This window comes from Phoxinus phoxinus (assembly GCF_949152265.1).
Source record: "Phoxinus phoxinus genome assembly, chromosome: 1".
Lineage (NCBI taxonomy): Eukaryota > Metazoa > Chordata > Actinopteri > Cypriniformes > Leuciscidae > Phoxinus > Phoxinus phoxinus.
Genome location: NC_136876.1, coordinates 32,629,454 through 32,645,669, shown reverse-complemented (window position 1 = coordinate 32,645,669; position 16,216 = coordinate 32,629,454). Strand labels below are relative to the sequence as shown.

The window sequence follows — 16,216 nt, the reverse complement described above, 5'->3', positions numbered from 1 at the left end:
TGGATGAATCATTTCACCTAATATGCAAGCAAAAAAAAGATATACACATCAATCCGACTGGGTGCTAGCTCTGCCAAATTCAATCTGGAAGTGGTGAAAAATGGAGAAAACAGCCACAAAACAATCCCTCAAGTGGAGTCTTCCTTTTAAAAGCGTCAAAGAAAAGCCAGGCATCCGATCAAACAACCCACTGTTGGAGACCTCGGCTTGCTTATTCATTAGTAGATCATGGTCTTTAATTGGAAAATGGACAGAAAGGCCTGTTCTCAGTGAAAGCTTGGCTATCTTTAGCCAGCTTTATTTCACAGGTCCCTGAGCAGTGGTATATTTGTGTGATAGACTTCCATCCTAATTGGGCTGAGAGGGAGGGATGTGATGCTTGCTAATTGACATTTGTTTGATTGTGTGGGAAGAACTGTTATTTGTTTGGTGGCAGAAAGATCCTTTGAAGTAATCCCGTCTCATTCTCATTCTCCCTCTCAAGCGATTAAGTTCTGGAACATTTTGTTTGCCCTATAAGACAGATGGGAAGATGAAGAAAAAACTATTAAAATGGGTGGCGATTGATCTCATTAGTATGGAAGTCTTGGCAGAGGAGTGGATTTCTATTACCAGCACACAGTTATAATGTCAGAAGCACAACATTTTCAGAAGAAGCTGAAGCAAAACAACACACACTTGCATTCATTTAACACACACGCACAGTGCGATTAACTTCTGCGAAACATACTAAAAATGCAAAATAGACATTTATCCTTGCGAGGCAACAATATTCTCATTAGCTAGTTTATTTATCTGAGACTTTTGTGTAGCATACATCTGACAGCATGCTAATTTATACTGTATTGTGTTGTGTATCATTAAGGGCATTGCTAATACGTAACTCTGCTAAAGGCCAACATTAATAATGTTTTCAAAACAGTAGCCTGTTCGGCTTTTTCATGGCCTACCTTTATTTATGTTCACCGAATGTCATGAAAGCAATTAATATTGCAAATACGCACTGTTTTATTTTATTTTATAATTGTATCATTGTTTACTGCAGCCTGGACTATCAGAATTTGCAGTTTTGCTTTGCTGTTCAGACACCAAACTCCTGACTTTCATTACATAGAAGTAATTTAAAATGTTCCACACGCATCCTGAGGCTTGACTATCAGCCTGTTACATCAGACATGCCATGATGTCTGTTTACGAAAACAGCACCGCTGGCATTATAACTTGTTAAAACTTAATGAGTATACTGTACTTTTTTGCAAACTTTGTACCTTTAGGGGTACAACGACAGCTTGTCGCTGTGGCCTAAAGGGTACATTAGTACCGTAACATGTACTACAGGCACAACAAGTGTATTTGAGGACACTGCCCCGCTGACAAGCTGTTGTACCCCTAAAGCTCAAACTTTTTTGCTTTTGATGCAGAATCACCTTTCTTTCTACGTTATATCTCAAAACCAACTGAATATATGTGAAGTCTTTCTTAATAATTAAACAATGCAAATGTAAAGTGACCAATGAAGAGGCTGAGGATATTCTGTTTGGCTCATCAGAACAAAAATGTATAAAAAAAGCATGTGTGATTATTGTGGTGAACAGCACATTCCAGGGTCCAGTTTTATGGCAGGGCCTCTCTCTGTCCGTAACAGTAGACAAAGGTTTGCTACATTTTGATTGGATCTTGGTGGACTAACACAAGCAAACTGTCCAACACCATTAGATAAAGATGCGAGGACAATAGCCAGACACCTCTTAGAGGGCAGGAAGAAGACCTCTGGCCAAGCCCATGAAGGACAGGACTTCTCATTGGTCCACATGCAGTTTCTGCTCTTGACCCATCTAGAGATTACTTCCTAAGGTTTTGGCCTGTGACTGCCATAAAAATTCCTCAGGACCTCCGGATGCAGCAGCAGTAAAACAAAGAGAGACCACAATGATCCATCCAAATCTATTCATAACTACTGTATGTTTTCAAACCTTAAAACTGATGCAAACCACAAACCTCCATTTCATACTTATTCAGAAAAAGATGTGTTTTTGGTCTCTATTTGTTTATAATATTGCCAAAGGTATTCTGGTGGTTTGGAAAGTGAGAAATGCATTGGTAAAACTTTAAAGACACTTAAAGACTTCCAACTGTGTGCTTTATGCAAATGAGTTCCACAGGGGAAATAAGGGTGGGCCACCACACTGTGTGTCTCCCCTCTAATGCCAGCAGCCAATCACAGCACTGGAATGGAGAAGCACCGAACTGTATCGCAAAGGGATAAAGGTATATAGACACTCCTTGTTCTGAGTCTTCAATCGGATAAGACATAACAGATGTGCCATTTTGAGTCTGTCTTGTGAGGGTAAGACAAAAACTGAGCAACACCGTTCTGGGTCTCAGTCCTGGAAGGAGAAATACAATGACAGATGCATTCTCGTTCTGAGTCTCTGGTCTGCAAAGGTGAGACAGAAACAGATCAACATTTTCTCAACATCTGGCCTGTTGCCGGGAAGGCAGCAACAGATACACTGCACCGTTCTGAGCCTCCAGTTTGTCCAGAGAGAAAACTGATTCCACGATCTGGGTCTAAAGCTTGTGAGGCAGCAACGGACCACGTTCTGAGCCTCCAGTCTGTGAGAAGAGACATTGACAAACACTACGTTCAAAGTCTTCGTCCAGCGAGACAGTTAACAGATGCAACACGTTCCAAGTCTCCATGCCAGAAAGGACAATTGTGGATTGACCAAGTCTCTGGCCCAGAGAGGCAGAAGACAGAGACATTTGCAACCAGGTTAAGCTCAGGAGAGTGAATCTTCAATTCAAGGTACCATCATTTTCATGTTCCAGATTGTTAAGGACCTTCTGCACCTACTTCAGTGCCTCATCTGCATGTTCCATATTTAAGGGCTCTTTGGTGCTCTGAGATCAGCATCCCACAGAGCTTTGTGTCCAATGCTGTTGAAACGGATTCTGGCTCCTCCTTGAAAGGACTACAACCCTCACAGTACTGTACATCAATCCATCTATTTGCTCCATACATTTTCCTGTATGGAGCAAATAGTGCTTGTGTGGCAATCAGAGATATTACAAGGGCGAATAGCAGTAATAGAAACTTAAATTTCTAAATGATTTTACTGATTCAAAAAAAGATAACGACTACGCCACCCAGAACTAACTCTGGGAAAAGCCCAAGGGGCACCGGTTCGATTCCTCAAGAAATGACCAAAAGGCATGGGTACCTTGTAGAAAATGTATACATCTTTATTAAACAATTAAATAGTTAAAAACATTTGTCTCGGTCAAGGAAGCACACATAACAGCAAGGAGGTTCCACACCGCACGCAACACCACCTGCTGCAAAACAATTATCAAACAAAAAGAAACACACAACAGACGAGCTGGGGCTTACCACTAGGGCGGCAGGCTGGACCGGGCTTCAAAAAATGCCCGCAGTAACAATGAGAATAACCACACGTGCCCCAAACCACACTCACACCCTCCAAAGGATTCACGGCAACTCCACGCCAATCTGGTGAACAGTGAGATAGCCACACGGGAAAGGTCAGCCTGCCCTCTCCAGGCCCCAGCTCCAGTATGAAAAAAAAGAAAGATTACAACATACAAAAAGAAATGTCAACGAACAGTCAAATACAAAAACCAGCGGATTATAATTACCAAAAATAATCAATTAAACAAAATCCAGGAAAACACACTGAACGATTGCAACAAGCTCTACTGTTTGCAACCAATTAATGAAGACAGAAACAAACTATACAAACAAAAAGAAATACGGATTGCAATAAAAGAATAAGCAAAACAAATAACAGGACTCATTAATAAATGCAAAACCAATTCTACCAAATATAAAGCAAAATAAAGGAAGCCAAAACAAAAACAAACAATAACTGCAAAACAAACTAATACAAGAAAACTAAATAAGACAGAAAGCAAGCGTTACCGAACGCAAAGCGATCGCCAAACCCGCATTTAAAGAAAACAAAGCAAATGTTTAACTTACTAAAGACCAAAAATAATAGAGAGAAAAAGCAAAATAATAGAAAACAAAAAGAATAAAGACAAGACAGTAATAAATGCAATTCAAATTATTAAAGCAAAACAAAAAGTTGCAAAACAAAAAGTTAAAGCAAAACAAAAAGTTAAAGCAAAACAGAATGTTAAAGCAAAACAAAATGTCAAAGCAAAACAAAATGTCAAAGCAAAACAGCAGTGTTGAAGGTGCAAGCCATGCCGAAATCAAGACGCTGCAAGATGCAGATTGGAGCAAAACAGGCCAGGCCCACTCACAGAATGTATTACACTCCTAAAACACACAAAATGATTAAAACCAAATTACTTTTATGAAGGCCAAAGGGAGGCAGAAGTGAGATGTACGTACCGAAACGTGCGAAACGCATCATCTATCCGGCAGCCACCACTCTATTTGATCGCATGCCGACAGCCGAAATCACCCACAAAGGCATCACATGCAGTTCGCCAGTACAGCGGAGCGCATCGGCAAAGCAACGGTTGCGGATCATCCGTGGGTGCAACAAACACTCAACCAAACGCCAGCGCGACAAAGTACTGTTAGCAAACAAACATTAAAGAAAAAAGGACTTTTAGCGTCGACCACATGGAAACCCACGGCGAAAACACTCATACATACCCCTCGTGCAGCGCAACGAGACGCCGGAAGTGCGATCAGCGGAATATGACGCAACACCCGTTTACCGCACCTCTCGCCTTATATTCTCCATCGCAATTGCTACCCGGGGGGGGGGGGGCGTGGTCGAACAAGGACCACAGCAATACTTTGCATTTCACCACAATCTACCCCTTTTTTTTTTCCCTCGTCGACCCCGACGATGAAATAACTAACGACTCGACCTCAATTCCAAGGCCTAAAGATAGCAGCTACAGAATTAGATACAGAAGGAATAGAAAGCGACGCTCCTACTCTACGGGGGAGATGGTAAGGATTAGGATGGTGACCGGCCGTTACTCGCCCTGTTCGTCTTAGTGAAGTATCGCCTCTCTCAAGCTCCTCTACTACCGCAGGAACCAGCGGGTGTACGTCTAGCCCCGGCTCACCAAAATTAACTGGGCCTCTAACCAAGTCAGGGGGTGCATCCGAAAACTGAGGGCTAGTTTGCAAAGGCACAACTACAGCCCCCAACACGACTCTCGCCCCACCCCGACCTCCAGCAGGTATCACACTAACCAAATCTACCTCCTCTTCCTCCTCCTGCGAGGAGTCCTCTGGGATTTCCACCAGCTCCCCCGAAGGGACACTGCTCGGAGGGTCCCTATGGGCCCGACTCTTAAGCAACGAGCGGTGTACGGTCTTCACCTTACTCAACTCATCCACGGGAGCAATGGAATAAACTGCACCCCCTGCTGGGGGAGCGTGCACAACCTGGTAGACTACCGGGCTCCAAAGATCCTGGATCTTGTGGCGACCTCTGTTACCATAGTCCCGAAGGTACACCAACTGGCCTTCCGCCAAAGGGGCACTATGGACAGATTGATCATGTTTTACCTTCCGCTTTTCTGCCACAATCTTTAAACGTTCTTGTGCACCTTCAAATGCCACTTGCAACCTGGTCTTATGTTCCTGGACCCATTCGTGCACCTTACCAGCCACTGGCTCCCGTACCCTACCCAACAGAAAATCTACTGGCAACCGTGGTTCCTGCCCAAACATTAAAAAATGGGGTGACTCCCCAGTGGCTCGATGGGGGGTGGTGTTGTAACAAAAGAGGACCTGGGGCAAACAAGCTACCCAATCTCTCTTTCTAGAGGCCGGCAATGCGCGCAATAGATTGTGCAAGGTCCGGTTGAAGCGCTCACACTGGCCATTTCCAGCCGGATGGTATGGTGTCGTGCGAGATTTTTGTACATCATACAGGGAGCAAAGCTGACGGATCAACAGGGACTCGAAATTTCGCCCCTGGTCAGAATGGAGACGACCTGGCACACCAAACTTATAAAACCACTCGGTTACCAAGGCCTGCGCCACCGTCTCTGCCCGCTGGTCCCTCGTAGGAACAGCAAGAGTATATTTGCTGAAAACATCAGTAATCACCAGAACATTCTCAACTCCTGAACTGGATGGCTCCAACAGAGTAAAGTCCATGGCCACGATTTCATTTGGCCTCGAAGCCAAAAGGTGACCCATAAAACTTTGAGCCAGTGGCTGTAAATCCTTACTAGACTGGCATCGTTCACATTCCTGACACCAAGAAACAATGTCAGAAGACATACCAGGCCAGTAGCACCGCTGCCGAACTAGTTCCCCTGTACGCTCTATACCCTGATGCCCATGCCGTTGATGCAACTGGGTAAGGACATCAACCTTCAAGGTAGTAGGCAATAGCAACTGTAGGACTTCCTCTCCCCCATTTGGGGAATAAACCCTACGATAAAGTACACCATCTCTCTCTACCAAACGATCCCATTGTCGAAGCAACGTCAAGGCCAAGGCAGACATGGGCAGACGTTCTTCCGGCCCCGGGCGAACCTTCCGCCTCCAAAAAGGTAGGATCTCTGAAATAACGGGATCCGCCCTCTGCAAAGCACCAACTTCAATTAATGAATGACTCGGCAAAGCAGCTATCATTGCTTGTTGTACTTCTACAATTGGTCCTGCCTCCAAAACCTGCTGCAATGATGCAGGCACTACCGTGCCTGGAACTAGTCCTCCCAGTACCCCCACTTCCGGAGGGTTCTGCCGGGAGAGGGCGTCAGCGTTTTTATTACTTTTCCCAGATCTATAACGGATTTCAAAATCAAATCCCGCCAGCTGGGCAGCCCAGCGCTGCTCCGTAGCCCCGAGCTTGGCAGTAGAGAGATGGCTAAGGGGGTTGTTATCGGTAAAGACCACACACCGACCTCCTAACAGGTACTCTCTAAATTTCTCGGTCATGGCCCACTTGAGCGCCAAAAACTCCAACTTCATGGAGCTATAGTTAGACAAATTGCGCTCAGTGGGCCTAAGACTACGACTAGCATATGCAATGGGTCTAACCTTACCGTCCTGCTCCTGTGAAAGGACCGCTCCCAGTCCCCCATGACTGGCATCCACCTCCAGAATGAAGGGCTGAGAGAAGTCTGCATAAGCAAGAATTGGTGAAGTAGTGAGTTTCGCCTTTAGCTCCTCAAAGCAATGCTGGCACTGCTCGCTCCAAGCATCCATAAATTCAGACCTGATACCCCTCTTAGGCCTGCTCTTATTACTAGAGAACTCTGCGGCCAGCCTATGTAGAGGGGCTGCAATTTTAGCAAACCCCTCCACAAAACGGCGGTAATAGCTGGCAAAGCCAAGGAAGGAACGCAACTCTGTGGCGTTAGATGGACGACGCCACTGTGACACTGCCTGTGTTTTACTCGGGTCCGTGGCCACGCCCTCTGCAGAGATCACATGGCCCAAGTACCTCACCTGTGACTGCAAAAACACACACTTATCCAGCTTGGCCTTGAGACCCTCCCGCTCCAGTCGTCCCAGAACAACCTCCAACCGTTCCAAGTGCTGCTCGACAGAAGAAGAAAACACAATAATATCATCCAAGTAGAGGAGAAGAGATTGACATTGTTGATCTCCAAACAGTCGTTGCATCAATCGCTGGAACGTGCTGGGGGCATTGCAGAGCCCAAACGGCATCCGGTTCCACTCAAATAAACCGAATGGGGTGCAGAACGCAGTCTTATGCCTATCCCCCTCAGCAACCGGGACTTGGTTATACCCGCTGGTTAAATCCAAAGTGGAAAACCAGCGGGCACCAGTTAACGTATCCAGCGACTCCTCGATGCGTGGCAATGGAAACGCATCTTTTCGAGTCTTGGAGTTCAACTGACGGTAGTCCACGCACATGCGCAGACTACCGTCTTTCTTCTTAACGAGAACAATTGGAGAAGCATACGGACTACAACTTTCTCGAATTACTTGCGTCTCCAATAGCTGATTGATGTGTGCCCTAACTACTTCGTACTCGGATGGAGGTATGCGCCGGTAACGCTGTCGAACGGGAGTGTCATCGAGGAGAGGGATGTCATGGGACAGGAGATCTGTACACCCCAAATCTCCCTCAAAAGTGGAGAAAACGGACTGATACCTCGAAAGAAGGGCCCTAACCTTACCTTGCTCATCCTCAGACAACTGGGACAAGTCCAAAGCATCCAATTGCCCTGGCACGGTTAAGGACCCTACTTGGGAATTGGTAGAACAAATCATCCCTAGCCCAGGCCTGACCTCTGTCACACCTGGAGGCAAACTAACAATATGCACACTCGACAATGTACCAATCACTCGACGAGGAAACAGGAGAGCGTCAGTAGTCCCAACGTTGACCACTGGCACATAGACCATACCCCTGACCACCTTAACAAGGGCCGGGGAGATCAACAGTCCCACTGGGAGTCCAAACTCTGGGGGCTCAAGAAGCGCAACCCCACTAGAGAAATAGTCAGAACAGGTGGCTTCTACCAATTTGAGGGCACCCGCAGGGATGCGGGCGGCTCGAGGACCCCGCACCTTAACCTTGCCTATACCATTAAAAGACTGCTGAATGCCTACCTGATGACAAAACTGTAAAGCCTGAAAAACTGACTTGGGAGCGTGCGACACTGCCGGAGATTTAAACCAAGAGGATCCATGTTGTCCAAAGAGTTCCTGGTAGCATCGGCCCAATATGTTCATCCCCAGCACCCCAGGGGCTTGAGCACCGATGCCACCAGGTGGATCCCGGACAACCAGAACACCACACTTCGGGACCACCCTACCACAAAGCTCCACATCCAATTCCACATAACCTATGTAAGGAATAGACAAACCATTGGCAGCCCTCAGCTGCAGCCAATGACAAGACATAAGGCGATCCTGGCCCCATGGCTCAAAAGATTCCCGAAAACAACTTTCCGTAATCGTAGATACCATGGAGCCAGTGTCGACCAAACAGGATACAGGAACACCACTCATAATGACAACCAGATGCGGGCAGGAAGACATCAGTTGCGACACAGGGCCACCACTACCCAACAAATCAGAGCCAATATATTCCCCAACCGAGCTGTGGCCCAACAACTCGGCGGGAATCAGTTTTCCGGCAACGAGCCTGAACGAGACGGTCTATGTTCCGGCACCCGAATGTCCGACCGAGGCAGCAAGGGAGCAGCAACACGCTCCCCATCACACTCCGCAGCAAAATGGCCAGATTTCTGGCACCTTCTACATATAACGGAATTATTACGGAAAGGTCGGCCACGACGAGGCTGTTCTCGAAATTGAGCGATACTTTGCGTAAGCCGAGTTAGCTGTTGCTGCTGTGAATGCAACATTTCCCTAAGTTCACTCACCTCCGAATGTCGAGGTGAACGGTCTATTCCAGAACGCGAATCACTTTGTACCCCATATTGAAACCCAAGTGCCAATGGGACAGAATGGCTACGTCCTCGCACTCCTCCGGGCATACCCTCGCGTTCCCACCTAATGGCCTCGCCACGAACATCTAGAAGTGTAACGGTGGGTTGGCGACGGACCAGCTGCTTCAATTCACGACGAAGGGTACTGTCAAGAACATGTTCAACGAATTGGTCGCGCAACAATACCTCAGCATTTGGAATCGCATCCGGCGAACACTGCTTAGCCTTCTCCAGGAGGCACATAAGAGCAAGGGAAAACTCCAATAGGGTTTCCCCATCCTGCTGCCTCCTAGAGAAGAAAGCCTCCTGCAACGCAACATATGATTGAGAACACCCATATACTTCTTTCAGGGCCAAAATAATTTTGGCAGGGTCCTCCCGTTCCTCTAAGGGCCGATACTTTATCTCTTCCCGGGCCTCCCCCTCCAAGTGATCAAACAAAAAAAAGGATTGGTCTGCAACGGATAGATGACGAGCACGCATACAAGCCTCTACCTCTTCAACCCACTCATTAATCCCTATCCCGGACCTACCGCTAAATTTTGGACACTTTCGGTCTCTTGGTATAAAAACAAACCGCTCAGTCAATGCAGCACCCGCCCCAACTGGTTGAGGTGCAACCACGGACGGACCAAGTAAACTAGATTCATTACTAGGACCAGGCGACCCAATCTGTGTGCGCTCCTGTCTCAATTTAGCATTATCAGCTCTTAATTGAGCCACAAGCTCTCGGAGTTCCTGCATTTCCTCTTCCATCATAAAAAAAACTCTACAAAGTTCTGGTAGGTGATGGATCTTACCCAAAGGAGATGTTCCAAGTTCACGAACGAACACTGCTGTTTTGCTTCTGAAAGAAAGAAGAAAAAAAACAAAAAGAAAAAAACACAAGGTATCCACGCCTCAGGTCAAAATAAAGAAAACCCTGCCGACTGCGCCAAATGTGGCAATCAGAGATATTACAAGGGCGAATAGCAGTAATAGAAACTTAAATTTCTAAATGATTTTACTGATTCAAAAAAAGATAACGACTACGCCACCCAGAACTAACTCTGGGAAAAGCCCAAGGGGCACCGGTTCGATTCCTCAAGAAATGACCAAAAGGCATGGGTACCTTGTAGAAAATGTATACATCTTTATTAAACAATTAAATAGTTAAAAACATTTGTCTCGGTCAAGGAAGCACACATAACAGCAAGGAGGTTCCACACCGCACGCAACACCACCTGCTGCAAAACAATTATCAAACAAAAAGAAACACACAACAGACGAGCTGGGGCTTACCACTAGGGCGGCAGGCTGGACCGGGCTTCAAAAAATGCCCGCAGTAACAATGAGAATAACCACACGTGCCCCAAACCACACTCACACCCTCCAAAGGATTCACGGCAACTCCACGCCAATCTGGTGAACAGTGAGATAGCCACACGGGAAAGGTCAGCCTGCCCTCTCCAGGCCCCAGCTCCAGTATGAAAAAAAAGAAAGATTACAACATACAAAAAGAAATGTCAACGAACAGTCAAATACAAAAACCAGCGGATTATAATTACCAAAAATAATCAATTAAACAAAATCCAGGAAAACACACTGAACGATTGCAACAAGCTCTACTGTTTGCAACCAATTAATGAAGACAGAAACAAACTATACAAACAAAAAGAAATACGGATTGCAATAAAAGAATAAGCAAAACAAATAACAGGACTCATTAATAAATGCAAAACCAATTCTACCAAATATAAAGCAAAATAAAGGAAGCCAAAACAAAAACAAACAATAACTGCAAAACAAACTAATACAAGAAAACTAAATAAGACAGAAAGCAAGCGTTACCGAACGCAAAGCGATCGCCAAACCCGCATTTAAAGAAAACAAAGCAAATGTTTAACTTACTAAAGACCAAAAATAATAGAGAGAAAAAGCAAAATAATAGAAAACAAAAAGAATAAAGACAAGACAGTAATAAATGCAATTCAAATTATTAAAGCAAAACAAAAAGTTGCAAAACAAAAAGTTAAAGCAAAACAAAAAGTTAAAGCAAAACAGAATGTTAAAGCAAAACAAAATGTCAAAGCAAAACAAAATGTCAAAGCAAAACAGCAGTGTTGAAGGTGCAAGCCATGCCGAAATCAAGACGCTGCAAGATGCAGATTGGAGCAAAACAGGCCAGGCCCACTCACAGAATGTATTACACTCCTAAAACACACAAAATGATTAAAACCAAATTACTTTTATGAAGGCCAAAGGGAGGCAGAAGTGAGATGTACGTACCGAAACGTGCGAAACGCATCATCTATCCGGCAGCCACCACTCTATTTGATCGCATGCCGACAGCCGAAATCACCCACAAAGGCATCACATGCAGTTCGCCAGTACAGCGGAGCGCATCGGCAAAGCAACGGTTGCGGATCATCCGTGGGTGCAACAAACACTCAACCAAACGCCAGCGCGACAAAGTACTGTTAGCAAACAAACATTAAAGAAAAAAGGACTTTTAGCGTCGACCACATGGAAACCCACGGCGAAAACACTCATACATACCCCTCGTGCAGCGCAACGAGACGCCGGAAGTGCGATCAGCGGAATATGACGCAACACCCGTTTACCGCACCTCTCGCCTTATATTCTCCATCGCAATTGCTACCCGGGGGGGGGGGGCGTGGTCGAACAAGGACCACAGCAATACTTTGCATTTCACCACACTCGTCCTATGTAGGGTTGTGGGGAGGCTGGAGTCTTTCCCAGCGTTTTGGGTCACAGGCAGGAAAACACCCAGGACAGATGGCTGGTCCGTCGTCACAGGGATGACACACATGCACATATTAATTTTCTCACTCACATATATAGGCAAACTTATAGCCTCCAAATCACCTGTCCGGTATGTCTTTGGGTTGTGAGGGAAACTAGAGTACAAAAGAAACCAACATCAGCACGAGGAGAGCATACAAACTCCTCACAGAAATACCTCCTGACACAGCTGTGACTCCAATATTGCACATACCTCATTATACTACACATCTTGTTGATGTTTTTTTGTTTTGCTTTTTATAATTATTGCTTCCTTTTTTCAGTTCTTTTTCCGGGGTAGCACTGCTACCACTTCTCGATCTTGCAGATTTGCCTTATATAACATTAGGAGGATCAGGCCCTTCCTATTGGAGCATGCTACACAACTCCTTGTCCAAGCTCTTGTTCTATCCAGACTGGACTATTGTAATCCTCTCTTGGCAGGTCTCCCAGCATCACCTGTCAAACCTCTGCAACTGATCCAGAATGCTGCTTCAAGATTGGTCTTGAACCAGCCGAATAGAGCGCAAGTCACACCTCTCCTCACAGAATTGCACCGGTTGCAAATTGCAGCTCGCATCAAATTCAAGGCACTAATGTTTGCCTAAAGAACAACCACTGGCTCTGCACCCCTATATCTTAGCTCATTATTTTAGACCTATATGCCATCCAGGAACTGGCATTCTGCAAATGAATGGCGCCTTGTGCCACCATCCCAAAAAGGCACAAATTACAGACCTTGAAAGTACCTTACCTTGACTGTTCCAAGCTGGTGCATGACCTGCCTAACTCAACCCGAGCTGCTGAGTCTTTAGTCATCTTCAAAAAAGTACAAAAGACGCATCTATTTTATTAAAAAATCCTTGCTACGTGTGCTGCGCTTGTCTAGCTGAAACATGACATTTGCATACTGTTGCCCTATTGCTTGTTTGATTGCTTCTGAGCTCCTCATTTGTAAGTAACTTTGGATAAAAGCATCTGCTAAATTATTAAATGTAAATGTAATGTTTTCTGAATTAAATTGTTGCCAGAATGTCAGTGTTATGGTGGAACGGGCTTATTTTGAGACATGGGCCTATATGAAAGTGTTTTGTTGGTCTGAGTGAGTTTTGGAGGTGAGATTAACAGCTTGGCCAAGATTCATGTTGGCAATGCAGACTGTATGAAGAGTTTTGAAAAATGTGCTTCAGTAGGGTATTGAGAGGCCGCTTGTTAGCAATCGAAAAAACTGTAACTATGGCAGTTACATCCACAAGCAATGCCTTTGAGACCCACAAGAGGGCATATTAGGGGTAATTAAGATGCTACAATAGGCTACACACGTAACATTGGCTGGCTTACCATCCACATTTTAAAAAAAGTACTATATAAAAAAATATATATATACATATGTTTTTAAAGACTTTTAGCTGGAATTAGTATTCTGTGTTGGATGCGCATGCAGGAAACGGAAAGCTTTGTGTCATCTTTGAAGGATTTGGATAAAATACCTCTGCAGAACATCTCTTCCCTGCATATACATGTTGTATTTAGACTTAGGGGGCTTATTCAGACAAACGTGTTTTCTACTACAGATTGGCTTTATGTCATCAAGAAGGATAATGAATAAAAAGCTCAGATTTGAGGACTTAAACGTTCCAGACAGATTGTCAACATCACAGAGCCATTGGCTGGTATATGTTCTTTATGGACTGGCAAGATTGAATTATAACACAATCACAATATCGATGGGGGACACAATTTCTCTGTCAATTATAAAGGCCTGGGTAAATACGAGTTCAATTCTATTGACGGAATCTGTGTGCAGTCGATTATGCTATAAAATGACTTGAAACAGACACCGGCACGGACACAATGATTATGACACATTACAATTACGTGGAGAAGTGTTGGGCCAATGTCATTATGCAAACCATACAATTTCCGCACTATATCCAGCATAAACGATCAAGACAGACGTCACTACCTGAACGTCACAGTGATTTGCTGCCGACCGCCTTTTTAGCTTGATGTTTGCATAAAGTCGAGAGCTATCCAAACTTTTGACGCTCTTGGCTTCTCTCAACGCCTTCACCGGTCCATTGTCAATCTCACTGTGCTTGCTTCACACCAGTGTGCAAAACATCTTCTGTGGAAGTTTTAGGACCGAATGAAATTATACGATGTCCTACCTGCCTGTAAACATATTTGTATACCTCCGCGCACCCTGCTCGTGTAAACATCACACGTCATATGCATGTTTCGTAAGGCTATATGCAGAGTTGTAGACAGACAGTCACTGAGGGCCACAACAAAACCAGCCTTTTAAAGTTCCTTCTAAACAAAAAAGCAAAAAACTTATGCTGCGTTCATGCCAAAATAAATCTGCAGCAGTCAACTAGAGGCCTGTAAGTTGTTTAAGTTCATAATTATTGTAATGTTATGTGCACTGAGACATGAGGTAATTTAACGCTGTCTCTCATCTCGTGACACTTTGCAGACTGAGTTCATGTGTTTTGAAGGAGGCTTGACTTTAGAGATTGCTCTGAAGCCTCATCATCTAGTACTTTCAAAGCTAGCTTGCTATTGCTATCCTCTCTGAAATTGCCAACCCCACCCTGCACAATTAAGTCCTGGGAGAATAGGTTTATAGAATTGCTGTAATGCCTCATACTGAGATTATTATTTGTCAGCAGACAGAAAGGAGCATTATTGTGGGTCCAAATGGCTGACACCAATGCCACGTTCACCATTAGTTGTTGAGCCACCGTTTAAATGCCATTGATTTCCCCAGGCCTTGTTATGTTTTCAGTTCAGCACCCTTATCGTCAGGGTATACGCTATTCAATTAGCCAGCAGTCTCTCGGAGGCAGTAAACAAGAGCCACAAGTGATTGCACATGAGTTGCCCTCAACATACCGGCTGCCTGTGATTTACAAACACATAAAATATCCCTGATATTTTGGTGGGGAAATAATGGATAAAATCACTCTTTCACTAATTCTGATTACTTTTGTGATGGAAAGGGACTGACGACTAAAGCCCTACATTACAATGAAAGCATTTTCTACCAGATAAGCAGTTCGGAACTGGAAATATATTATGTGAATAAATTTGAGCTTAAACTAAATTTTACTGTAATTAAGCATGATGAGAATATCGTATCAGCCTCACACCTGAGTTAATTTTTAGTGTGAAGAGCAGTCTGTGTGAACCGGAATTTGTGACTGACTTTACTTCAGTATTGTGACGGATTTTCCGAGTGAAACGGAATAATGGCTGCGTCTGAAAACTGCTTGTTGCCTCACTGCCTTAGTGCCTTATCAGACAATGACTTTGTAAGCAGCGTTTGTGCACGAAGGCACCTCATGAAACTGATTTCGGAGAGACTTCTGAGGCAGTGCAATGGTCTAATAATCTACAGCAAAATAGAGCGAGCTTTGGTGATAACTAAGCAAATATTTAAACCCTACAATAGTAATTTCTCGCTAGAAATTACATCAGAGGTGGAAAACTTAACACCAACCGCAACTTTCAGCATCTTTCTTTTTTAGCTCGACTGTCACAGAATGTACTGAACAGGATTGTGGGATATCAAAGGCAGCAAAGGATACATCTTAGCTGCCTTCAAATCGATCTGATGAGGGTATCTCAGGAGACAGGAAGTGAAGCTCACATTGGACATTGGAATGCATCCTCCGAAGGCAGCATTTTTAAGATTTCAAACTCACCCATTGGATGAGACAAATAGAGGGTGTGGGTTGTGTTTTCCCTTCTGTGAATTGATTGGATCTAGAAAAGTGGGCGTTTTATTCAGTTCGCTGTCAAATCTTGCAGCAGGCTGACGGTTGGATGGGGATGTTCTACCAAAACCGTCAAACTGACGTCATCAGAAAAGGCAGGCAATATTAGAGAGGAAAGATTACGAAGACATTTTTTTGTTTGTTTTTGCGGATGAATTGTTCACTACAAGACTAGTAATGTGCACTAACAAAGTAAATAGGGTTGATTTGTATTTCATGACGACTTTAAGGGAGATCACTAGAATAAA

General features: G+C 44.5%; 1 protein-coding gene across 1 annotated transcript in view; it reads right to left on the bottom strand.

Annotated features, from left to right (window-relative positions):
• Positions 1 to 328: 328 nt before the first annotated feature.
• asic2 (acid-sensing (proton-gated) ion channel 2) overlaps positions 329 to 16,216 on the bottom strand; it is a 385,466-nt gene continuing 369,578 nt past the window's right edge. The window contains exon 10 of the mRNA XM_079611593.1: positions 329 to 513. Within this exon, the coding sequence (XP_079467719.1) occupies positions 349 to 513 (165 nt within the window). The 3' untranslated portion in view covers positions 329 to 348. The remainder of the gene's footprint in view (positions 514 to 16,216) is intronic.